At 41.6% G+C, this 27,450-nt stretch overlaps 1 protein-coding gene across 7 annotated transcripts in view; it reads right to left on the bottom strand.

Annotated features, from left to right (window-relative positions):
• Positions 1-27,450, bottom strand: part of adgrb2 (adhesion G protein-coupled receptor B2) — an 805,995-nt gene that overhangs the window by 86,301 nt on the left and 692,244 nt on the right. For 6 of the 7 annotated variants that reach the window (XM_043717943.2, XM_087976927.1, XM_087976928.1 and 3 more), the window contains 2 exons: positions 21,931-22,029; positions 8,908-9,079 (listed from right to left, as the gene is read on the bottom strand). In XM_043717943.2, coding sequence (XP_043573878.1) covers positions 8,908-9,079; positions 21,931-22,029 — 271 coding nt within the window. The remainder of the gene's footprint in view (positions 1-8,907; positions 9,080-21,930; positions 22,030-27,450) is intronic. The other variant, XM_087976929.1, reaches the window with a different exon arrangement.

Genomic DNA, 27,450 nt, shown 5'->3' with positions numbered 1-27,450 from the left:
CCCCCCCGACGTGGTCGACGGTGCCCTCCACCGCATCTCCTCCACTTCCCGCTCCTCCGCCCTTGAGCCCCGCCCCTACAACCGCCACCAGGACAGAACCCCACTGGTCCTCACCTACCACCCCACCAATCTCCATGTACAGCGCATCATCCGCCGTCACTTCCGCCACCTCCAAACAGACCCCAGCACCAAGGATATATTTCCCTCCCCTCCCCTATCAGCTTTCCGTAGAGACCACTCCCTCCGCGACTCCCTTGTCAGATCCACACCCCCCACCGACCCAACCTCCACTCCCGGCACCTTCCCTTGCAACCGCAGGAGGTGCAACACTTGCGCCCACACCTCCCCCCTCACTTCTTTCCAAGGCCCCAAAGGAAACTTCCATATCCGCCACAGATTCACCTGCACCTCCACCCACATCATCTACTGCATCCGCTGCAGCCGGTGTGGCCTCCTCTATATTGGGGAGACAGGCCGCCTACTTGCGGAGCGATTCAGAGAGCACCTCTGGGCCACCCGGACGAACCAACCCAACCACCCTGTAGCACAGCATTTCAACTCCCCCTCCCACTCCACCGAGGATATGCAGGTCATTGGACTCATCCACCGCCAAACCACAACAACGCGACGGTCGGAGGAGGAGCATCTTATCTTCCGACTGGGAACCCTCCAACCACAGGGGATGAACTTGGACTTCACCAGTTTCTTCATCCCCCCTCCCCCCACCTTGTCTCAGCCGAATCCCTCCAGCCCGGCACCGCCTTCCTGACCTGCAGTCTTCTTCTTGACCTCTCCGCCTCCATCCTACTCCGACCTATCACCCTCACCTTGACCTCTTTCCACCTATCACATTTCCAACGCCCCTCCTCCAAGTCCCTCCTCCCTACCTTTTATCTTCTCCTGCTGAACACTCTCTGCTCATTCCTGAAGAAGGGCCTGTGCCCGAAACGTCGAATCTCCTGTTCCCTGGATGCTGCCTGACCTGCTGTGCTGTTCCAGCAATAAAGTTCAAACTACAGAAAAACCAAAGTGAACATGATTGTCCATATTATTCCAGCCAGCCAGTCTATTTTAAGGTGTCCAGGAAGTCCTTTGTCTTCTCTGGTGAGTCAAAATTAAACACGGACCCTCTGTGGCTGAAACTTAATATTGCCGGATATTTTACAGAGTACTGAATATCCAAGTCTCTCAGCCTCCTTTTTACCTCATCAAAGGCCTTTCCCTTGTGGATCACGGCCACAGGAAAGTCTTGGAGAAACATAAATCTTGATCCTTTGTATGTCAGAGCCTGTGGATCCTTCCCCAGTGCTCTAGAAGTTTCCAGAACCATTTGCTTGTCTCTGTAATGCTGGAGTCGCACTAGGGTGGAGGCGCTGGTCCGATCCGGGCCTGTGCACTGCGACCCGGTGGGCCTGCTCAACCCGCACCCGGCCTGCCCCGACTTCCAGTTTCAGAAACTGCCGGAGCCATTGGTCGAAGAAGCTTACCAGCTGGCCTCTTCTTCCAGTTCCGGTAGCCCGACCAGGCGGATGTTCTTGATTTTTGTGGTCATTGACCTGCTCTACTAAGGCCCGTACCTGCTGTTCCAGGGCCTGGAACCGACCCGCCGAGGATTCCACCGTGATTTCGGAGGACATGGTCTGCTGCTCCAGCTCCATGACGTGCTGCCCAAGATGCTGGATCTCCTGGTCATACTGCTGCAGCACAGCTAAGATCGGTTCCAGCCTGGTCCGGGTCTTCTCCATCGCTGGAACGATCTTCTCTTGGAGTTTCATGAGCTCCGAGACCAGGCTGTGCTCCACAGGTAAGTCCCCTGGGGCATTTGCGGAAGCATGTCCGTTGCTGCAGGGGAGTGCCCTGCTTGGTGTAATCCTCGCTGTCCTTTTCCTTTAGTCACTTTTCGTAACCAATTGAACTGACATCCGGCAATTCTGGGGATCCAAAACTACTGATTTTTACCACAATGGGTGAGAAAGGGAGGGTGAATGTACCACTTTATCTGGGTTCTGGTGCAGAGCTCAGCAGGGCAGACCTACTGAATTGCCACCATCTTGGACCTTCTCATGTTATTTTTGATCTCAAAGAGGAATGTGCAATGTGCATGCACATCTCCAGCATGGGTTGTGTTGAATGCATCGAGGTGAGTTATGATTGACACTAGTGCTATTACTTCTGACTTTGCCGCTTCAGCTCAAGTTTCCCTTAAACTTCTATAACTGAGCAAATATTCAGCAACAAGATGGGCCAACTAAGCAGAGCTATTGTAAACTAAATATGTTCGGTGCTGATTTCTATGGTTTCCAGCTGAGTTTGCAGAGTTGCTGTGAGTCTTCCACTGATGCAGCTGGCAGAGTCAATCTGGGGTGCAGAAGACTTTGATTCTGGCTTCAAAGATTCTTGTCAGATCACTTACTCCAAGATTCCCCCTTGGCCAGTAGCATTCAAGGAAGGTCTTTTCTACCTGGGACTTTGAGAAGCATTTCTTTTCTTTCAACCTAAGAAGGAGCTTCTTATTGAAATCTGGCATCTCTTGCAAATCTTCAGATAGGACCAATAATGTACTACTGGTAACAGGGAAGGTAATTGTGGCCGTGGAAACCTTGTAGTTTACAACAGCTCTGGTTAGTTGGCCCATCTTGTTGCTGAATGTTTGTTCAGTCATAGAAGTTTAAGAGAATCTTGACCTGATGACACCACTCAGAGAAAGTGAGGACTGCAGATGCTGGAGATCAGAGCTGAATCACTAACATTGTCCACAGCACTGGTAGAAGTAAAGTTGCCATAGTCTTATTGGGCTGCTCCCTCATTAGAGAGAGAGAGAAAGAGAGAGAGAAGACAGGTGGTGGTGGTTTAACCTGAGAGTCACCACGGTTCAGGCGAGGGGACAGGTTGAGAAACAGGGTCCTTCATTGTGACCTCTGCTGGTATGGGAATTAAATCCACTCTGTTGGCATCATTCTGCATTGCAAACCAACCATTCAGCCAACTAACCAAAGCCCAGAGCACTACACAAATGAGGTGCCCGATGTTCTTTCTACCAGGAGAGGTGAGTACATTATCTTCCCTCTGACCAGATAGGTGCAGGTGAAATGTGGAAGATGGCCGATTTTCTCGTTGTGCATTACCATTTGCTGCACAATCATGGTGCGGCATCTAAATGCAGAGATTAGATTAGATTCCATACAGTGTGGAAACAGCCCATTTGGTCCAACAAGTCCACATCGACCCTCTGAAGAGTGACCCATCTAGACCCATTCCCCCACATTTACTCCTGACTAATGTACCTAACACCATGGACAATTCACCGAACCTACACATCTTTGGATTGTGGAAGGAAACCGGAGCACCTGGAGGAAACCCACGCAGACACAGGGAGAATGTGCAAACTCCACACAGGCAATTACCCGAGGCGGGAATTGAACCCAGGTCCCTGGCTCTGTGAGGCAGCAGTGCTAACCAGAGCCACCGCGCCGCCCTCAATGTACCACAGCTCGAAAAATTCTATACCAGTGTTCCTAAATTTTATCTGTAACTCCATATTGAGCTTTGAAAATTGGTTCAACCTCCCATTGAGGGCTGTGAGAGTGAGACCCTCTTAGAAAGGGAGCATAGCTTTTGTAACTTGGTTCAAGCTCCACTGCAGCCGTTACTTCTTCAGATTTCACAATCCCAAAGTTATAGATCATAACTCATGTCAGGACTCATTTCTGTCCCAGCAACAGATGATACGAAGATTGGTGGAGTTGTGGATAGTGAGGAGGGCTCTTGTCGGCTGCAATGGGACTTGGATATGATGCAGAGCTGGGCTGAGGAGTGGCAGATGGAGTTCAACCCTGCCAAGTGTGAGGTTGTCCATTTTGGAAAGACAAATAAGAATGCGGAATACAGGGTTAACGATAGGGTTCTTAGTGAGGTGGAGGAACAGAGGGATCTTGGAGTCTATGTTCATAGGTCTTTGAAAGTTGCCACTCAGGTGGATAGAGCTTGTAAGAAGGCCTATGGTGTATTAGCGTTCATTCGCAGAGGGATTGAATTCAAGAGTCGTGAAGTGATGTTGCAACTATACAGGACTTTGGTTAGGCCACATTTGGAGTACTGTGTGCAGTTCTGGTCGCCTCACTTTAGGAAAGATGTGGAAGCTTTGGAGAGGGTGCAGAGAAGATTTACCAGGATGTTGCCTGGAATGGAGAATAGGTGTACGAGGATAGGTTGAGAGTGCTAGGCCTTTTCTCGTTGGAACGGCGAAGGATGAGGGGTGACTTGATAGAGGTTTATAAGATGATCAGAGGAATAGATAGAGTAGACAGTCAGAAACTTTTTCCCCGGGTACAACAGAGTGTTACAAGGGGACATAAATTTAAGGTGAAGGGTGGAAGGTATAGGGGAGATGTCAGGGGTGGGTTCTTTACCCAGAGAGTGGTGGGGGCATGGAATGCGCTGCCTGTGGGAGTGGTAGAGTCAGAATCTTTGGTGACCTTTAAGCGGCAATTGGATAGGTACATGGATGGGTACTTAAGCTAGGACAAATGTTCGGCACAACATCGTGGGCCGAAGGGCCTGTTCTGTGCTGTATTGTTCTATGTTCTAACAGTGAAGGAACAGCGATATAATTCCAAGTCAGGATGATGTGTGACTTGGAGGGTAACTTGCAGGTAGCAATGTTCACATGCATCGTCTGATCTTGTTATTCCAGATAGTAGAGATTGTGGGTTTGGAAAGTGCTGTTTCAGGAATTTTTGACCAGTGTTGCAGTGGGTCTCTTTTGTGCTATATGCTAAGGCCACTCTGCAATACTGGTGGACAAAGTGAATGTTTAAGTTGGTGAATACTGTCCTGATCCAGCAGGATGCTTTGATCTGCCACAACCTTGTCATGGGCTACAGACTGGATAGTAGACAGACAGTAGCAAGAGCATAGTTGTTGTGGCAGTGGTGAAAGAACAAATAATTCCTGATGAAGGGCTTTTGCCCGAAACGTCGATTTTGCTGCTCCTCGGATGCTGCCTGAACTGCTGTGCTCTTCCAGCACCACTAATCCAAAGAACAAATAATGTTCTATAAGTTCAAAGTAGGAACATGTCCTTTTCTTTATTCACTCATGGTATGTGGGTGCCACTGATTGGACCAGCATTTATTGCCTACCCTCATTGACAGGGCAATTAAGAGTCAACCATATTGCTGTGGGCTTTAGGCTCACATGTAGGCCATATCAATCAGGACAAATGTTTCCTTCCTTAAAGATCATTAGTGAATTGGATCAGTTTTTCCGACGTTGGTTTCATGGTCATCATTCCAGGATTTTATTGAATGGAACTTTCACCATCTGTTGTGTAGCAAGATTCAAACCTGGGTCCCCAGAACATTATTTGCATATCTGGATTAATAGTCCAGTGATAATATCACTAGGCCATTGCCTTCTCTCTATCAAGTCACTGCACCACCCTCTAGGCAACCCTTAGCAATCCTGATAATCTGTCACTGCTATAAAATTCTACTTGATCATTTTGGGCAGTGACATCCAAAACAATATAGAAACAAACACTGATGCCAAACTCTCAGCCTGAACCTCCATTACACACTCAGATTTTGGGTAAATGCTGTTTGTGTGACACTGAAAGCTAAAACATCAGGTGCTGCATCATATTTGGATTTGTAAGTCTTCTCATGGAATTGGGCATCACTCATGAGTTAAAAAGTATGGGCTCAGAGTACAAATCTGTAGCTAAGTTAATGTTGGACTTCTTCATGCTCTTTGATAGTAACCGAAGGCTATTTGGAAGGCTTGTCAATTTATCATATCTCTCTGAATCGATGTCAGTCAGCCCTTTTCTGTGTGCTATCTCATTTAAGTCTTCATTTGAGTCCTCTGCAACAGACCTCATATGCAGGGAATTGGCAGTTATGATTCTTTCCTTCTACTTTGGCTGCTAGTCATTCATATGTTGTGTCTCTTCCTGATGCCACAGACAAATTTTATATGTTCCCTTTTATGTGACCATTGTGTGTGGATGTGTGTATTTTCTTATCCTTGAAATTACTAACTCAATGCAAATAATCCAGTAGCAAGTGTTTGGTTGTTTAAAATGAGCAAGATTATATGCTTTCGTACCATTTATCCTGCAGGTTTTTAATGAAAATTCATTCAACGTATCCACACTTTCACAGTTTTCACAGAAGCATGTCAGTATTGCTACAAATAAGGTATTGAGAGGCCTCATCTACTTCCAGGCCTGGTCCAAAGTAAGCCATGTCCAGAGGAGAGTCCTTTTGTCCACTCTGGTAGTAAGATAGATTTTTAATCTCCAAAAGATGTCTGATGATCCTTCTACATTCTTGTAGAACTCTGAGCTCAAAAACTGTATGAATTTATGTAAAACTCTGTTATCTCACTTTTTAGATTAGAATCAATTTAAACATCAGGTCATAGACAGAGAACACAGGGGGCTAACACCTTCAACATATTGTCTAGCTATCACCATTGTTAACAGCTAACCCGAGAATGCAACTTTAAAAAAGGGTTTGTGATTTACACATGAAAGAGGTGAAACTATCACTGTATTCTAACAGATGAAAGGCTTAACAGACAATCAATTCTTCCATATATAATTTCAGTTACATCACACTGCAAATTTTTGCTATAAATTCTGTGTTACGATCGAGCCCTCCACAATCACCTGATGAAGGAGCGTCGCTCCGAAAGCTAGTGTGCTTCCAATTAATCCTGTTGGACTATAACCTGGTGTTGTGTGATTTTTAACTTTGTACACCTCAGTCCAACACCGGCATCTCTGAATGATGATCCTTGGAATCTTCACTTTCCGTCTTTGAAAAATGTAGCTTTTAGAAAATATACGTTTAAAGATTTATGATATTATCGTGAGGTGGCTGATGAGACATCAATCTCTAAAGTGTGCATAATGCCAGTATTTGAAAGGCTGAGAGGATGAGATTGAGTCTTAGTGATTTATCATCATCAGTTTCCTAGGATTTTGGCCCCTGCAGCAATACCTCAGAACGTGATGTTTTTAGGTATTTAAAAGGAGAAAATCCATGGATGGAATTGCAGTGAGAGAAGGTGGAAGGGAAAGCAAGAAGTGTGTTTACACATAGTGCAGACTTAGAATCAGACATGATTGTGGGATAAGGGAAAAAGTGGGATGCAAAACTGATGCAGAGTCAGCTTCAATATTTTAATCTTGCCACTAGTCATGATTGCAGTGGTCAATGCTATCCCCTCTATTGGGGCAAGGACACGTGAGTGTGCCTATCTTTGCTATTTAGACATTGCTAGTTGCAATTATGCAAAACCTCACTGTGTAAAACTTAGAGAACTATGTCATTGGGTATAGTGTATAGAGGAACCTCGATTATCCGAACAACATTGGCGGGTAGTATTTTGTTTGGATAATCAAATGCTCAGATAATCGAATGCTGGATAACACTGTTTCGCCAAGCATCAAGGCCTTGTGATCTTGCTCGGATAATCAAATGCTGGATAATCTAGGTTCTTCTATAATTTGTATGGCTGCCATAGCTGGGCACTTGATAATGTGTGCAAACTGAGAACTACAGTGAGGAATCTTACAGCAGTGGGTGGGGGTGAGGTCAGGCTGTGAATAGGAAATGTAAAAGGTAAAGGTAAAGTTGCCATAGGGTTGCTCTCTCATTGGACAGAAATGACTGGTGATGGTTTAACCTGAGGGTTACCATACCTCAGGCAAGGAGAGAGACCTTCATGGTAACCTCAGCTGTGTGAGAATTAAGCTGACCCTCTGAATAGGATGATGAAATCAGGCTTGATTGGTCATTTTCATACTGGAGTTAAGGGGGATGTTAAACTGAGCAGTGTATGGAGTTGCTGATTCATTTCTAAAGAAACAACCCTGGGAAATGCATTCACTGATCATGACCACTCATGTTAAACCTTATCTTGCACTGCCACATGCCTTCAGGCTACACGACTGACATTGGCTATTGTGGTTATCTGTTCCCACTGCCTCTACAGTGTCTGTGTAATGCCTAGAGGATGGAAAATATCCTATGCTGAGGCCTCTAGTTTTACAGTATGGAACCTTGCATCATGTTCATTCTTCTTGTAGGTTAGTCTTCTCCAGCCATTTCTAGTACCTTAAGATTTCCAGCCTCCAATTTGTCTGCTTTGGAATCCAGCATATGCAGTTATTTATCTCTAATCTATTTCTAGTAGCTTCCCTGGAGGGGAAGTAGGCTGGCTTTAGGTGATGCAGTTAAACTTTCAGTGGTGCTAGCTTTACATACACTTTAGCCCTTGCTGAACTAAGCAGGCATTTTGCAACACTTTTTTGGGCTTGTGTTTTTACTGATCATGTCAGGTTACAATGAGAAAAATTCTGCAAGCACTCAGACAATCATTCAAAGCAGAAAAACCTATATTTCAGCTGTGTTGTTACCTGAACAGAAGGAGGACTTCAAATGACCTTTAACCTGTTTTCTTTAGGTTAAAGAGAGTAAATTCAGATTGGGCTATTACACCTGATTACTGCTAAATGATGCCTCTGAGCAAAGCATTTGTAAAAATGCCTGATAGGGAAGCAATACCGAGATGTTCCAATGTGGTTGAGAAGTATTTTCATAAATATTGATCTCCTTAAGGTTTAAATGTTTGCACAGGATAATGGATGATTCAGAAACTCTCCAACACTGTGCCTAATTGATCTGAGACCAGGTACTCACATGAGACAATCAATCCCAACTCCAATACATATTCACTCTCTTTAAGTAGGTGTGTCACAGCAACTTCATGACAGCCAGCTTCAACACAGGTACTGTTCAAGGATATTGCTTGCATTGTTACACTGAAGCACAGACACCCCTGATGAGACAGGGGGTTCAACCCTCAGTGATGTTGATTTGATTTGACTGCACATACCTCTCGTCTCAGGAAGCAGTGGACCGTGATAATAACAAAGCCTTGAACGGAGTCAAAAACTGCAAACAATATTTGAAACAAAATCGATCGCCTGTCAGTCATCGCCAGAACAGCTGACATCCAGGTCAGTGCCAGCAATGGGAGAACAACGCACGAGCTCCACAGGGATGCCCTGGAGGAACAGAGAAGAATGGCAGTCTTAATTAAAATGATAAGTGTGATCAATTATATTCAGTTACAATCTCATAATTTATAAGGGTATTTTTTGAATTCTGTGCCTCAATTTGTTTTTTGACATGTAATACTTAGTTTTTAATTCTAACTACAAATCAAACTGGACATTCAAATGGGGGTTCTCAGAGGATAGGGTTCTGCAAGACGATTTAAGAAGCCCAGATTGTTATATTTTTTGACTTCCTAGTTCATTATTTCTGTTGCAGTCTATGTTTTTGAAGAATATTGTCTGCAAAAACATGCTTTCCCATTGGGTAGCTGTTGCAGTATTCATGAAATTGGTATAGTTCCCATGCCTACCTCAACAACATGTTGCATTTTTATAGGTTTCCTACAAGTAAGAATCTCTGAGGAAGCACCATTATTTCCAAGGGCTGCTTCCAGTTTTGTCAATGTTAGCAGAGTGCTTGTAGTGTGACAACATGAACTTGGATCTCTGACAATGTGTGAATAATAGCGGATGATTCCTGCTATTATGTCGCAATTAGCATGCAGTCCTGATAATGCTGTTACCAGCAGAGAACTTGAGAGTGATTTCTGAACAACTGTTACAAATTATTTTTGTACATCTTGGAGGGACTGCACTTACCTATTCACTAATGATACTTCCACAATAAATCCTTTCTTATCTCTAGACTTAACTGTTCTAACACAATCCTGGCTGGCCTCCTAGATTCAATTCTCCATTAAGGTGAGGCTCTCCAAAATTATGCTGTTCCAGTCACAATTCATACCAAATACCATTTTCCCTGTGCTCATTGACTCAAGGCTAGCCAACAGCTTGACTTTAAAATTCTCATCCATGCTTTCAAATCCTTCCCTCTTCTGGGTTTGCCTATCTCTGAAATCTTCTCCAGCTCCACAACCTAGATTTCTGTTTATCTCTAATTCTGCTCTCTTCTGAAGAAGTTTGATTTAATTGCTCCAACACTGGATGCCATGTCTCCAACTTCATTGGCCCTAAGCCCTGTAATTCCCTTCCTAAACCACTCCACCTCTTTGTCTTAATTTCTTCCTTCAAGATACTTCTGACATATTTGACCATCTTTAGGTCATCTCTGTGATATCTCCTTCTTGTGATTTAAAGTTATATATTTTTTGATGATGTCTATGTGAAGTACCTTGGGACCTTTTATGTTAAAGACACTATATAAATCCAATTGTTTTTTGTTTCTAAAGCCTCGTGAAGTCAAGACATGTGTTTTGCACAGATTAGGTGTCTTAAAATCTGTACTTTAATAATATACCTGCTTCAAACTGTTGAGGAGATCCTGCAGTAATTCTAATGGTGTGTAACGGGCTCGGGTAAGTTGCCAATATGACAGGCTTCTCTGTGGTTTCTTCTGATTAAGCTTCAGAAATCTGTTTTGCTTTTACACTTCTCAAATGCAGGAAATGCACCTTAATTTTTCTGTGATTTTGCTGCTAAACAGCACAGTCTCAAATCAGCAGGAACAGTGTAAATGTGCCAAGTTTCATGGATGAAGGTGTTGTCGAGACTATTGTCGACACTGGGCTAACTTGGGCAAATGCATAATTGTGAGAAGTATAAGCTCGGTTCAACAGGTAGAACTCTTGGAGTGAGTTTAGGTGAATAATTAGGCTGGCTCCTCAATCCAATATGATGAGACTGCTGCATTATTGGAGGCACTGTCTTTCAAATGAAATGTTATTTGAGGACTCCAGACCGTTCCATGGCAGTAAAGAAAAGGGAGTTATCCCAGCATTTTAGTCAACATCCCTTCCTCAGTCAGTATCACCAAAGTAAATTTAACTAGCAATTTATCTCATTTGTTTTAATCTAACTTAGCTGTGTAGAAATGGCTGGCGTGATTACCATATAGTAAAGCTTACAATTCAGAAACAATACATTGGCTGTGGAGTGCATTGGAATACTCTGTGCATGTGTTTTATTGGCATTTGCATTGTGTAACACTGCATGCACAGTGCTGCATGTACATATAACTCTTTGAAAATGATAATTCTAAGAATTATGATAGAATTGCTAGAAATCAAAGTTTGAGGAGAAAGGTGGAAGCTTTGGTGTCTTAATAATAAATTTCTCTCTCTCTATGACCCAACGGAAGAGACTTCATGTGGGAAATAACAAAAAAGCCTGTGTCAATTAGCTGAAGGACGTTATTTATGTTACATAGCTCCTTCAGACTAGTTTCCTTCCTGAAGGTGGCATTACAAGCATTTAGGTCAACCAGATTACTTACGTAAGTCTCCCTTTTAGATTTTGATTTCTCAAAAACAAAATGACCTATATTCCAGGGAGGACAAAGAAAATGCTACAAAGACACTCCAAAGCTTTCCTTGAAGCACAGTAGCATTGACATTGGTGATTTTGGAAGAGCATGCTACAAATAGTTGGAAACGATGACAACTTGTCCATCAAGCTGCATATGCTTATACTCCAAAAACCTTCACAATGTAACAGAGAGATGGCAGAGAACGAAAGCAGAAGAAGCAAACTCTGTACTTCAGACACCGCTATCTTGCTCCATTTGCCAGAATTATGGGGAATTTGTCTGTTTGGTCACTAGAAGACCCAAAGCAGAAATTCACGACTCTGAGGAGACTTCATTCTCCAATTGAGAGATAAACAATGACATGCTCCTTTGGATACAGGCCTTGATATATATATTCTTGTGCCAGATAAGATGAAAGTTGTTGTCAGTTTAATGAACCAAATGTCCTTATGGGAGTTAAGCAATAAAATGATCTCAGGTTTAGAGGAAACTGGATTAAGGGTATACTTTGGACATCAGTCATCATAGTGGGACATTTGAATAGGAAGATGTGATTGAATGAGTGTTTGGCATGAGAGATTCACCAGTTCCCTCAAAATAAAATACATTTATAGGCAGTCAAGAAGGAAAGATCACTTTAGACAGAGAGGTGTTTCCTGAAATTGAGCTATTCTGGCTGCAGTCTCAAAGTTTGGTTAGCTCAAGAAGATGAAAACAGAAGGGGTTGACACCATGAACCTGCTTCATTGATCCTTTCATATAACATGAAAGTTGCAAATTGTCTTATCTGCCACTAGTCTTATTCCTTGTCTGTCCACTTAAAACAGTTGCTTCATAATAAACTACTTTAAAACATGATGTGTGATTTCAACCTCTTTTAGGTAATCATGACTCCTAGACAAAATCCTACCTGGTTATTTATGTGTGTGCATAAAGCATATAAATGAACAATAGTACACAATGGGTCTCTGCAATGGCCAATAATCGACATAATAAAGTATTGCAGATGAGTTGCATTTGATAGCTGGTCAAAATAATGGCCTTCAGAACTCCATTATAATCACCGAGTCTTTGAATAAAACTTTGAGAAATGTATACGTTCTGATTTTGTTTGATAGAGAGGTAACTTTCTTTCTTCACAGAAATAAAATTGCCTAACCCAATCCAGAGAGATGTGGAACAGATTTGCAGAGCCAGGGCGTTGTGAGTGGGCATTGAGTTATCGCTGCACGTTGTTGTAATTCCGATAGCTAAAATTGCACAGCACTTCCAGTAAAAGGGCATGGTCAAGCTCTTCGGTCCTTGTTCATATGGGACTATCCTAATTAACAAGCACCTGGTTTTCAGAGTGGCTTTATGGCAAATCAATTCTGTCCAGACACAACAATGATACAACTAGCTCAGGGCTTCCTAAAGTTGAGTACTAGGTGACATCTTGGGGTCCCAAACTTTGAGGCACCAATGGCTAACATCCCACCCCTGTTCTGATAGGTCACCACCTCTAATATTCACCAAGGAATTGAACAACTTCCAAACCACACAATGGATTCACAATGGGAAAGAGTTTAGAAAACATGAAATGAGTTGATCAATAGTTTACAGCACCATGGAAAGGTCCCCTGACCTGCTATCATGGTTATCATATTATCATGTTAATCACAAAGAGTCGTTTGGTTCCAAATTTACATCTACAAATTAATAATTTTGACACCATGGATACCAAGAGACCCTTTCTTCACCTCCTACTGAATAGGAGTCACTAGTTAATGTTGCAAGATAATGACTGGATTGTTGATTGAAGACAGTCCACACTCTTGTCAGTGAACACTGATAATCTTCATGAAGTTACTACAGACCAGTGAGCCTGACGTCGGTGGTGGGGAAGTTGCTGGAGAGGGTACTGAGAGATAGGATCTATTTATATTTGGAAAGGAATGAGCTTATTAGTCATGGGAAACATGGTTTTGTGCGGGGGAGATCGTGCCTTACCAACTTGATAGAGTTCTTCGAGGAAGTGTCCAAGTTGTTAGATGAAGGAAGGGCTGTTGATGTCATATACATGGACTTTAGTAAGGCGTTTGATAAGGTTCCCCATTGGACTAATGGAGAAAGTGAAGTTACATGGTGTGCAGGGTGTTCCAGCTAGGTGGGTAAAGAACTGGTTGAGCAACAGGAGACAGCGAGTAGTAGTTGAAGGGAGTTTCTCGAAAAGAAGAAAGGTGACCAGTGATGTTCCACAGAGGTCAGTATTGGGGCCACTGTTGTTTGTAATATACATAAATGATCTAGAAGAGGGCACTGTTGGTATGATCAGCAAGTTTGCAGATGAACACAAGATTGGTGGAGTAGCAGCAAGCATAAGGGACTGTCAGAGAATACAGGAGAATATAGATAGACTGGAGAGTTGGGTGGAAAAGTGGCAGATGGATTTCAATCCAGACAAATGTGAGGTGATGCATTTAGTCAAGTCTAATTCTAGAGCGAATTATACAATGAATGGAAGAGCCTTGGGAAAGGTTGATGGGCAGAGAGGTCTGGGAGTGTAGGTCTATTGTACTCTGAAGGTTGCTGCACAGGTGGATAAAGTGGTCAAGAAGGCATATAGTATGCTTGCCTTCATTGGACAGGGTATTGAGTATAAGAGCTGGCAAGTCATGTTAAAATTGTACAAGACACTGGTTCGGCCGCATTTAGAATACTGTGTACAGTTCTGGGCGTCACATTACCAAAAAGATGTGGACGCTTTGGAGAGGGTGCAGAGAAGGTTTACAAGGATGTTGCCTGGTATGGAAGGTGCTAGCTATGAAGAGAGGTTGAGTAGGTTAGGTTTATTTTCACTAGAAAAAAGGAGATTGAGGGGGGACCTGATTGAGGTCTACAAAATCAGGAAGGGTATAGACAAAATCAGCAAGGATAAAGACAAGCTTTTTCCCAGGGAGAAGGATTCAATAACGAGAGGTCATACTTTCAAAGTGAGAGGTGGAAAGTTTAAGGGGGATACATGCGGCAAGTACTTCACACAGAAGGTGGTGGGCGTTTGGAACGCGTTGCCAGCAGAGGTAGTAGAGGCAGGCACGGTAGATTTATTTAAGATGCGTCTGGACAGATGCATGAGTAGGTGGGGAGCAGAGGGATACAAATGCTTAGGAATTGACCGACAGGTTTAGACAGTACATTTGGATTGGCTCAGGCTTGGAGGGCCGAAGGGCCTATTCCTGGGCTATAAATTTTCTTTGTTCTTTGTAAGTACATATAGGACAGAATAAGAGAAAACATCTTTGGAATCAAACATCCTCCCAATTTCATATGTAATATTAGGCTCCTCATGCAAATGCTCAGAATGAATAATTTGAGTAAAGCTACAGGTAACCCTTTATTCCACCACTTTCCATTAAGCAATAGCCAAATATAGATTTGGGCCCGTGATAAGTGGTTTGCAGGTACCAGAATCTCAGCAGAGCCAACATAAGCAGACAAACCCACTGCTAAATGTAAATCCAATGCAATAATTGACATCAAAATGGAGAATGCACCACTTAATTCATTATGTGATGGAGAGGTTTGAGGACAGAGAATCAACACACGCGAGCTTTCATTATTCTAGATATAATGGGTTGAGAAGTCTCCTTTTGTGACAAATGATTCTTTTCCCAAATTTATTGATGCTTTCTCTATCCTTATGCCAAGTGACCCACTGGGGAAAGCCAAAGTTTTTATTCCTGAAGCTTTTGTCAAAGATTTATCACATAGCAGATCTGAACTTTGAAAACAGCCCAGAGGTCCTGTGCAGTTCTGAACTATGACGGAACACTGTCACAAGTTGAATCTGTAAAGAGACTCTGCTATCAGTGAATAAAGACAAGACTGAATTGCCATTGGCTCCTTTTAGTGTGGTCCTGCAAGGTTGTATTTGAGTTGCAATTTGATATCCAGTAAACTCCAAAGGTACAGAAATAAATTAGTAAACAGAACAGATACCTTTTCAGGGCATTTAAAAACAGTAATGCCACATAATGGACCCTCAACTAGATTCCATGGTTTGGCCAATTATTCCAAAAGGTGGGAAGAGTGCATAAAACTCCCTACTGAGTCCTCCAACGATATATTCACCTGCACAAAGTGCTTGAAGTCTCAGAAATATATATATATAAAATAGATGCTCCAAATCAGTAGTCAAAAAGTGTGGCACTGGAAAAGCAAAACAGGTCAGGTAGCATCCGAGGAGCAGGAGAGTCGATGTTTTGGGCATAAGCTCTTCCTCAGAGGCTTATGCCTGAAACGTCAACTCTTCTATTCCTTGGATGCCAGGATTCCAATGCATTGCTAATGAGGACATCAACATAGGCAAACTTAACTCATATCATTTTAGGATAGGTTTTGTATGAATCCCCTACACCTTCACATAAACATTGGAGTTAGTGCATATTTCCCGAATAAAATCAACAATTTTGCACTGTACATCTAAAGTTTCTAGTTTCTTCAATATGACTGAACATAGTACTATGTTAAAAGCCTTGTGAAAATCCATGAAAGCAATGTTTGCCTTCCGCTGCACAATCTTGAAAAAAGCCACTGGAGATGTTACTGAAGGCAAAGGTTTCACACACATGTTTCAGCAATCTTCAGCTTGTGCATAATATTTAAACATTGCTGTCAGTAGCCCTCAGAGTTAGTAAGTGCTGTGATGAACCTCTTCCAGCCAGTATTGGAGACATTTTTGTGATCATTGGCCATCCCGAAGAGGAGTTATTGTGATCATTGGCTGCAGTATTTCACAGACATGAGGAGTGCTAAGCTTGATGTTATCCACCAGAAATATTGCATGGCATCAAACAGCAACATCATGCTAACTGAAACAGCCAACACTGGCGCATTCATGACAGAAGGTCATTACCTTGCAGTTAATTTGAGTATTGTGCTTAGCGTTTAGCAGAAACCCAGATATTCATAGGTACTATTTAAACAACTATACAAACCATCATTTGACAGGAAAAATTCCAGTTGTTGCATTGCTTATCGTCTGAACTTCGTATCTGAGTCACTAATCCTTTCCTGAGTTACAGACGATTCCTCATTGAGGTTTTCATGCTTTGCTTTTACTGTTTTACTTTAAGTCTGCCCTTCTTAGTTTGGATATACAAAGTTTTCCATTAGAATACTAGCGGTGTGTTAGAGTATGATTTGGTTGTAACATTGAATGACCTTAAACTATGCGCCTGTTGAATTCAAAGGGCAGTAAAATCCAGAGAGCAACAAAAACAGTTTTCTGGTCTGATCCCATCAGTTTTCCACTGAACTGGTTAGATTTAAAATAACCCTTGAACCGACTTATTCGTACCTACTGTGTGCTTCATGGTTGATACACTGGTATCATGAGTTGTAGCTGCTTAAGGTTGCTCCCTCAGTGTCACACCTCATCACTGGCTGGCTGCTGAGATTGTCGTGGCTCAACATTTTCCCAAGCTTTGCTTCTCCATACAAGCCAGCCATATCCAGAACTGTAAACTGAAGTAGGCAGTGCCCTATTTTGAAAACTATTTCCTGAAAATTTAGATGTGTAAAAGCATCAGTTCTGTAACTTATCTCAGTGAAGTCTCAGAAGGCTTGCAATTTTCCAGCCCGTAAAGCTGTCTTTCCTTAATTAATAATACACAACTTTGCAGCAATTTTAAAAGGAAAGAGAAGGTTTGCATTTCTATACCTTTCACAACCTTATGATATCCCAAAGTGCTTTAGAGCCAGTCAAATACTTTTAAAGTGTAATCACTGTTGTAATATAGGTATTTTGACTGTTTCCTCTTGACAATTTGCAGATCATTCAGAAGATTGAATTTGCTCTAGTTTCAAAGACAAGCTTGGTGTGATAGATGGCTCATATTTAGACTGAATCATGAACAAACCAACAGGACCAAACTCTGTCAAAAATAGAGTTTAGTAAACCACAAATAGTATGCCAATAGAAATTTTTAAGTGGCAAAATGATGCATTATTTTTTGCGAAGGTTGATGCAGAAATGCTAAATATTAGGGTAAATTATTTTAAGATTCAGTTGAGGTTTATTTTGAAAGAATGTGACTTAGTTCTCAAGATTGTTTCCTGGACTGAGAAGATTTTCCTATGATGAGAGACTGAGAAAACTGGGCCTATACTCTCTGGAGTACAGTGTATTGAAGAATAGCAGGTGGTTGGATTGAAACCCACAGGATTCTGAAGCGGCTTGACAAAGTTGATACTGAAAGGTTTTCCCCCTTGCAGTGGAATCTAGAACATGGGACACAGCCTCAAGATAAGGGGTTGCTAAGCTAATGTTGAGACGATGAACAATTTTGTGACTTAAAAGGTTGAGAACCTTTGGGATCCTCTTCCACAGAAAGCTGTGACTGCTCCATCGCTGAGTATGTTTAAGACAGACGGATAGATTGTTATTCTCTCAGATAATCGGGAAAATGGAGAATGGGTAGAAAGTGCAACTGAGGTAGATTATCAAGCATGTTTGTATTAAATAGTAGAGCAGGCATGAGGGGCCACATTTGCTTGTTATGTTCTGATAATGAGACAGTGGATAGTGGTTCAGATTTGCAGTGATTCTCGTTTTCCAAGCCAGTAGTTAACCTACAAACACAGAGATCTCTTGAAGTTCAACTTCTAATTCTGTTTTACTGTTAAAAATATGAACAGAAAATGGTGTGCAACTTATCACCCACATTTTATAGAGTACATAAAAACTGCAACAGAAAGCTCCACAGAACACATTTCATTGCAGCTGAAAACATACAATGATAAATCTTATATTGTTAATATAACTTCACATAGACCTATAAAGATCCAGTATCCCTTTGAAATGGGCCTGCACCAGTCTTTGCATTAGGTAAACTGAGAATTTTGAAATAATACTTATTAAAAAGCCTTAAGCAACCCATTTGTCTGCCTCTCCAAGCAACAGGTTAATTACAGGTACCTTTTCAAGTTAGGTGTATTTGACTTCAAAATTAAAACAAAACAAGAAAAGAAAACATGATTCAAAAGATTTTGAGATTTTTGTCAGAAATGTTTTACACTAGTGAAAGAGAAATAACTAATTGCATGATAAGAGACAAAAAATATGGCTAACATAATAACAAGAGAAAGGAATATGATATTCAGGAAAAGTGACTAAGTCATTACTGGGAAGAAGGAAAAATAAATGATACATAAATTAGAGAAGGAAGAAAAGGAATGATTCAAAACTGGGAACAAGGAACATGGAAAATCTTTTGATTAAAAAAACATATCTGTACAATCATCAACGAACATCTCCGATCATATCATGGAGGGAAGGACATTGATGAGTAGATGAGATGCTGCTCCTAAAGGATCTCTGAAACAATATCTTAAGACAAAGATGATTGATCTACAACAACCACAACCTTCCTTTGTGCGGATAGCCAGTGACTTCACTTTTACTAGGGTTCGTTGATGTTGAACTCAGTCAATTTTTTCCTGTTATGTTCGGCATAGACTGGTTGGACTGAAGAGTCTGTTTCTAAGCTTAATGTCTCCATGACTGAACCATGACTTTCCTTTTGCTGGGAGGGGTGGCACATAAGCAGTCTGCCTCTCTCCCGGCACTGTCTGTAAACTCCTGACCTGGGCTTTGGCTGATAAGCAGCAAGAAATATTTATGTTACAGTATTGCCAGACAAGGACAATCTGCAACAAGAAAGAATCTGACCAGCTCCCCATTGACATTCAATGGCACGATCATCGCTGAATCAATAAATTCCTGGAGATTACCAGAAATTTACCAAAAACAACCAAATAATATGAGCCGAGAAGCAACTAATTCAATGCCTCAGACAAAGACCATCAACTCTGCTAGGCAAAGGAAACTGGCCAATTCAAGTTAGAATAGATGTTACCAGTCGGTGAATATCACAGTCAACGATAGATTCATCATCCAAAGTTCAGAGTAATGATTTATTCAACAACTGTATCAAACAGAAGTAATACAGTTCCTCAGCAAATAGAAATGTATTGATTTGATGCTGAATAAAAAGGAAACTGCTACTCAGTAAGTCAGAAAACTTGAATAATTTATGATTTTACATTTTCAAATGTGCTGCAATCCCAATGCAAAGAAACCTGAAGAGGTAACTTGCCTCTTTAATGGACAGTACCATTGCACACAATAATTTCAACCCTTGCTGCCTGTTGCCACTGAAACAGATTCATTATTAATGATGATGTTCCTAGCTAAACCTGATGTTTCTTCAACAAAAGTAAAATTACTCTCTGGATTTTCCACATTTTGGCTAAATGTAATTTTCATCGAACTTCATGGAGGATTTCTCTGTACGAGACCTAATATATTTCTTATTGGGGTCATCCCAAACTCACCTACCACACACCAATGGAGCCTTTCTCCAGATTCTCTCACTCATTATAGTTGGATGTACTCACTGCGGCTGGGACACTCTAGGATTACGGGGACTGGCACCATCTTTTAGAAGGTTGTTGTACTCCTGGTTAAGTGCTAGCAGTCTACAGCTTCTCTGCACGGTTCCTAACATGTTCCCTCAACATGAGGAAATTTGTGATAGGCACCTAGAGGTCCTGGTAGGTGGGATGAGCAGAGGAAGGTTGTCCTCTTCCTGCAGGATCAGCAGAAGATGCCATGGCACAAGGTTGCCAGCTGGATCAACACACTTTCAACTGTCTGGAGAATATGCAGCAATGCTGAAGGAAGGTCACTGACTTTCTCTGTTCCACCAAGGTAAGTGCCACCATCTTGTCTCCGCTTCCTCACACTCAATCTCGATTTCTGTTACTGCACAGACCTCCCACCAAGGCTGATGCTCTCCACTCTCACTACTGCCTGCAACATCATCCTCACACACTCTCACCCACACCACTCCCTCAGACCACTAATTGTGTATATCCTCTGTGCCACCTGCTCACTTACTCTGGACACCTCACCACTTTTCCTCCATCTAAACCAGCACCAGTATCAACACTATTGGTTGTAAGTCACTTACATCTCATTCAATCTTGACCTTTCAGGAGGAAACAACTCACTGGAGGGCAAAAAGAGCCAAAACAGGTGTTGGGGTGTCCAAAAATGAGCTAATTCTCTGTAATCCTGACTATGATTACTCCGAGTGGCTAACTGACCGTCCCCACCTCCTTGACTGACTATATGGGGACTTCCTGACAGATGTCATCCCCATGGACTTAACATGGGACTACTCTCCTCAGACCTTAAGACTTAAATAATTTGGTTAATGCACATGCAGTGTGTTTGCTGTGATATTAAGAGTGATTAGTGCTGTATTTCTCACCATCTTGACTGATAACTGCAAACATCCATGACAAGCTGCGTAGCTTTCTGTCAGTGTTGAACAAGACAAGATAGAAACACTGTACACCTTTAAGCTCTGGCTGAGGGGGCAAAGTGCAAAAAGGTAAACGATGGAAATGTTGTCACCATTCAGGTAAGTGTGAAGTGAGTGTGAGCTAAGAGAGTGAGTGAGCAGTCCTGAGATGCTCCCTGATCTAGTCCATGAGCTGGCTGCCTTTCCTGCGTACAGTGTGTTCTTGCAGCAGCATTGCAAAGAACTCCAAAGTGCAGCATTAAAGTCGAGAAAAAGGTCTCGTCTGACATCTCATTTGATTGTCCCAGGGAGGTATAGCCCTTCTCATTCAAGGCATGGGAAGTTTCCATCCTATGAAATACACATATAGAGAATGAAATGAATCACATGTATGGAGAATGAAATGAATGATTAACACGGCACTGCTTCCAGATAGTGGTAACATCGTGGTTTTATTCCTGTTTTTTCTCCTTTCCCGAAGATGCTGAATCTTGCTGAATCTACATTTTATACAAGTATAGTCAATTACCTGGCTATTCAAACTGCCCTTCTTCATGTGAACAAGTGGGTTTTGACAAGCTACTTGATATTGGGTGGCATCATATGCAAATCTAATGTTGTCATCATCAGATGATCACACATACATACTTTGCAATGAGAGTCACTGAATAGTGATTAGGAACAGGAATGGTGACTGATTTAAACAAAGAACATTACTTCCTGTGAGTACTCCAAGCAACAGCTGAAAGTGAAAATCAAATCTTGAATACACAACTATGTTAAAAAATAGCCACTAATTTCAACAAGAATCAACAGTGGCTGAAGGATGAAGTGGAGTAAATGTGATGAAGCAGGAATATTTTCCTGACTCCCTTAGACAAATTGTACATTTGAATAAGACTGGGAGGAGACATTACTTAAAAAATGCACATATAGACGCATAGGCAAAGAAGAGGGGATGGGATTAGGACTAACTTAATGACTCTTTCAAAGAACTGACACAGGCACAATGGGCTGTAAGGCTTCCACTGACCTTTAAAATTCTAAACCGTACATCATTATTTTTGTATGTACAACATTTAATGTTATTTTTAAAGTCTTGTTTAGGCTGAGAAGAAAGGGATACTTTCTCTTTCAAAGTTACCCATGATGCAAGAGTTAGAGATCAAATGGATGAGACTAACATGGCGTTACTGGTGATGGTGGCAGATAATGCTGTAGTTGAAACAACTCCACACTTGGAACATTTGAGCATCAAACCGCTACGGGCTTCACTTGCCTGACTTGAAACAAATGCAAAGCAAAAATGAGGACAAATAACGACTACAAGTTTAAATGCAGAGAAAAAACAGTTGAGAAAAGCAGCACAGATGTAATTAGCTTGCAATATTGGAATGCAAGAAATTGGAATACAATGATTAATCGATTTACAATTATAGAAACAGTGAGAAATTTTAGTTCACAGATTCAGACTTTCTTTTGCAAGGTGGAATTTTTGCAGCTCGTCTTTTTGATTATATGCTAATAAATTTAATATATCAAATCCCTTGAACCTGTATTGTATGAGTCCCACCTCTGACCCACATTGCTTTCAATTGCAACTCTGTAGTTTCCTCCTTTGTGTCCTCAGTCTCATGGATGCAAGGTACACTCAAGCACTGTTATTACCCACCAGTCCAAAGGGTTCGCATTGGGTGAGATTCATTTTGAAATGTCCTTTGCCTCAACTGATTGATAAGTCAATGGGCACAATACAGAAGTTCTTCTAATTATAGAACAGATGTTTAATTTTCTAAACATCATTTGGCACAGCACCAGCTAATATTGTGGTAAGCTACACAGCAATCCACTCTATCCCTCTATTCTAGTCTTCTCCTTGCAGTCTCAAAAGTCACTGTCCCAAACTAAGCCATAATCGATTCATATTTTCAAAGTATTAAAATGCACTTGATCTATGGATGGCTGGAAATCCTATCCTATCATAATTCTGATGCAATAAGAGAAAGCCTGGGAGGTCTCAGTGTAACAATTGTGATCAACTGTGAAGTACAGCACAAATGTGCCTGATCGTTATCACATGCCCTCCATTTAACTCTTCAATCAGGTGCTAACTGAAGTTGAAAGTGAGGACTGCAGATGCTGGAGATCAGAGTCAAGATTAGAGCGGTGCTGGAAAAGCACAGCAGGTCAGGCAGCATCCGAGGAGCAGGAAAATCGACATTTTGGGCACAAGCCCTTAATCAGGAATGAGGCAGGGAGCCTCCAGGGTGCAGAGATAAATGGGATGAGGTTTGGGCTGGGGAAAAGGTAGCTAAGAGTGCAATAAGTGGATGGAGGTGGGGATGAAGGTGATAGGTTGGAGAGGAGGGTGGAGTGGATAGGTGGGAAGCAACATTGGCAGGTAGAACAGGTCATGAGGATGGTGCTGAGCTGGCAGGTTGGAACTGGAGTAAGATGTGGGGAGGGTAAACGAGGAAACTGGTGAAGTCCACTCTAACTAGAGGCCACTTATACTAGACAGGCAATGGGAGACACTTGTCTTGTAGTCTGTGAGAAGATGTCTTTATGAACTTTATAGTTCTTCTACATTCTTTCATAGATTGATGTTTGCTCTATCACCAGATTGAGAAGGGTAATCAGATGAACAATTATTCTAGTGTAGAAGTATCTGCCCACATTGGCATTATATGGCATAAGAGAATCAGTAAATGTTTATATATTCCTCAGTTCATGAGGAATTACAGAACCTGTAGAATACAGAGAAAAGTCAAAGGGATTGTAAGGGTAAATTTTAAAAAATAGCTGTACTGAATATTGTTTAATCATATAAGAACAATATTTCCTTATTCTAAGACAACATTTACAGATAATTCAGAAATAAAATAGCAAGTTTAGAGACTGCTAATTTTACTTATTCCATTAATGAGGGGTGAGTAAAGCAGTTATAATCGAATTTTCATTTGCTCATCAGTAAAATGACCCAGGTCTCATCCTTCATCTCTGCATACCAGTTTATGTAAAATAATTTAATTTAAATGAGTAATGTTTCTTTTTAAGTTAGATGTTCTTTTAAATTTATATGACAAGAATATATGTGGTTCCACATGGGAGACTGATTAGCAAGGTTAGCATGGAATACAGGGAGAACTAGCCATTTGGATACAGAACTGGTTCAAAGGTAAAAGACAGAGGGTGGTGGTGGAGGGTAGTTTTTCAGACTGGAGGCCTGTGACCAGTGGAGTGCCACAAAGATCGGTGCTGGGCCCTCTACTTTTTGTCATTTACATAAATGATTTGGATGAGAGCATAAGAAGAACAGTTAGTAAGTTTGCAGATGACACCAAAATTGGAGGTGTAGTGGACAGTGAAGAGGGTTACCTCAGACTACAACAGGATCTTGATCAGATGGGCCAATGGGCTGAGAAGTGGCAGGTGGAGTTTAATTCAGATAAAGCGAGGTGCTGCATTTTGGGAAAGCAAATCTTAGCAGGACTTATACACTTAATGGTAAGGTCCAAGGGAGTGTTAGAGAATGTGTGCGGAGATGAGTTCGGTGGGGCAGGAGCAGGCGGAGACAATGGGTCGGCCGGGTTTCCTGAAGAAGGGCTTATGCCCGAAACGTCGATTCTCCTGTTCCCTGGATGCTGCCTGACCTGCTGCGCTTTTCCAGCAACACATTTTCAGCTCCAAGGGAGTGTTGCTGAACAAAGAGACCTTGGAGTGCAGGTTCATAGCTCCTTGAAAGTGGAGTCGCAGGTAGATAGGATAGTGAAGAAGGCGTTTGGTATGCTTTCCTTTATTGGTCAGAGTATTGAGTATAGGAGTTGGGAGGTCATGTTGCAGCTGTACAGGACATTGGTCAGGCCACTGTTGGAATATTGTTTGCAATTCTGGTCTCCTTTCGATCGGAAAGATGTTGTGAAACTTGAAAGGGTTCAGAAAAGATTTACAAGGATGTTGCCAGGGTTGGAGGATCTGAGCTACAGGGAGAGGCTGAACAGGCTGGGGCTGTTTTCCCTGGAGCGTCGGAGGCTGAGGGGTGACCTTATAGAGGTTTACAAAATTATGAGGGGCATGGATAGGATAAATAGACAAAGTCTTTTCCCTGGGGTCGGTGAGTCCAGAACTAGACAGCATAGGTTTAGGGTGAGAGGGGAAAGATATAAAAGAGACCTAAGGGGCAACTTTTTCACGCAGAGGGTGGTACGTGTATGGAATGAGCTGCCAGAGGATGTGGTGGAGAATGGTACAATTGCAACATTTAAGAGACATTGGGATGGGTATATGAATAGGAAGGGTTTGGAGGGATATGGGCTGGGTGCTGGCAGGTGGGACTAGATTGGGTTGGGATATCTGGTTGGCATGGACAGGTTGGACCGAAGGGTCTGTTTCCATGCTGTACATCTCTATGACTCTAAGTTGGGTAAGCACTCCACCACAGTATTTTCTGTTCATTGAAATTAGCCATGCGGGAATTCCATGAATTAGCACATTCAAATCTCAGAAACACAGAAGTGTTACAGTGTACAAGGAGACCGCTTAGCACATCATGTCTGCACTGGCTCTCCTAATGAGCTTCATGACCTACTGCCAATCTCCTGCCTTTTCCCCATGCCCGAGAATGTTAATTCTATTTAAATAATCATCCAATGCCCTCAAGAATGCCTAAACTGAACCCACCTCTGTCACTCTTCCAGACAGTGCATTCCAGACCCACCCAACTCGTTGTGTGTGAAACTGTTTTTCTCACATCATATTTATTTCTTGAGCAATCACTTTAAATCTATTCTGACACCTTCTTGATTCTTCTACAAACAGAAATTGTTACTCTCGATCTTTTATATCCAGCATCCCCCCCACCGCCTCATGATTTTGAAAACTTCTATAGATCTCCTCTTAAAGGTATTCGCTCCAAGGAGAACAGTCCCAATCTATCTTTATAACTGAAGATTCTCATCTCTGGAATCTCCATTCTTGTAAATCTCTTCTTCACTCTCTCCAATTGTTCACATTTTTCCTATAATGGGGAGACCAGAACTGTACACAATATTCTAAATGACGTCCAACAAGTGTCTTCCAGAAATTCAGCATCACTTCCTTGCTCTTGCATTGTATCCCCTGTTAAAGTTAACACTGTAGAGCCCACAAGATTGCATACTTTAGTAAATTACTCTTCCCACTTGTCTTACCACCTTCAATGATCTGCGCACATGTACACCTAAGTGCCTCTGCCGTGCACCCTGGCTTTATAATTGTACCTCTTATTTTATATTGACTGTCCATGTTCTTTGGAGCAAAATGCATCTCCTCACACTTCACTCCATCGAACTTCTTCATCTATCAATCATCCACCAACTTTTGAAATTTTCAAGACTTCAGCCAGTCTCAGCCAAGCTCTTTGATGTAATGCAGTTGCTTCTCTTTAATACAGAGGACTCCAACCCAGCAGGTCACTCTGAAATATATCACATTCCTTCTTACCTAATCCCCACTGACGTGCTACATTTCTCATGGGGCTATGTATCTTTTACTTATAATATTCTGTATCAATTAAATCCTGTTGATATTTGAAACAGATACATGGTAATCACTTACACTTGCTTGTGACTGTTATTTCATATGTACTACCATGTATTAGTCACAGAATCATCTTGGTAATCGTTGTTTTTTAACTGGATTTATTGGACTCCCTGATATCATAGCTCTTAATTCAGTTTTTTAGGCTAAGTTGGCTGTAGTAACTAGAATGATCCCTAGTTTGATCCCTGCAGTGATTTGAGTTACAGCCTTACATTCGGCTACAGTGATTCCCAAGGCAGTAAAGATAAATCTTTCTTATGTTTCTTAACACCATTCAGTCAGTCTTAATGGAGGTGCATGTTTGTGACAAGTCTACAATTTAAAAATGTCTAGTTTCTATGTTGAGGCAGAACAATGTTCATTTCAGTGATCAATGAGAATGTGTCCAGTATGCCCACCATATCCTTATCATGGCAAAAGTACTATCACGACACAATTGGTGAATATCAGGTGCATACAATGAAAATAACAAAAGGGTAACTTCTGCCTGTAACTGTGTTTTTAATGTGGCAGAGAGGTTAGTTTATTTTGATATATCAGACTATATTTAGAAATCACAACTTGTCTAAGATGTTGATCGTCACTAGCTTTATGGGTATTACTTTATCAGGATAATCAGTACCTACTAAGTTCTTGTCCAACAGTTTATCCAATTTTCCTGAGCAGCATCCAATGGCATAGTATAATGTTCAACCTCTAATTAGACCTCCATAATTTATTCTTTTAAAAAAACCGCAGAAGATCTTTCCCACAATTATATGATTACTTACATTCAAACATCTGACAAGGGGAGAGTCAATTAATTAACAGAGCTCTCTGTTTGAAAAATGCATAGTCGTTTTAACTGTCAGAGTAGGTCTGAATTGTGAATTTTGCAGATGCGAGGAACACTTTGTATTCAATTAATCACTGCAACTGTTAATAATAATTTAACTAAAAACCAGCTGCCAAAAGCAAAGAACAGCTATCAGACTCTTGCACTTAAACTATCCACATCCCTGATATCCATTTTAAATTTGCTTTCCTTGACTCACACGGAAATTAAAATGAAAGGATTTTTAAATTCATTTTACACTTGATGATTACTTCCCAAGCTCAAATAAATCTGATTCTGCTCCGTACTC

This window comes from Chiloscyllium plagiosum, unplaced genomic scaffold, assembly GCF_037043375.1.
Source record: "Chiloscyllium plagiosum isolate Xiang-an unplaced genomic scaffold, Cpla_swu_hap1 HiC_scaffold_30, whole genome shotgun sequence".
In the NCBI taxonomy this organism is placed as follows: Eukaryota; Metazoa; Chordata; class Chondrichthyes; order Orectolobiformes; family Hemiscylliidae; genus Chiloscyllium; species Chiloscyllium plagiosum.
Note: the sequence above shows the minus strand (reverse complement) of the source record. Positions and strands in the feature narration are given on the sequence as shown.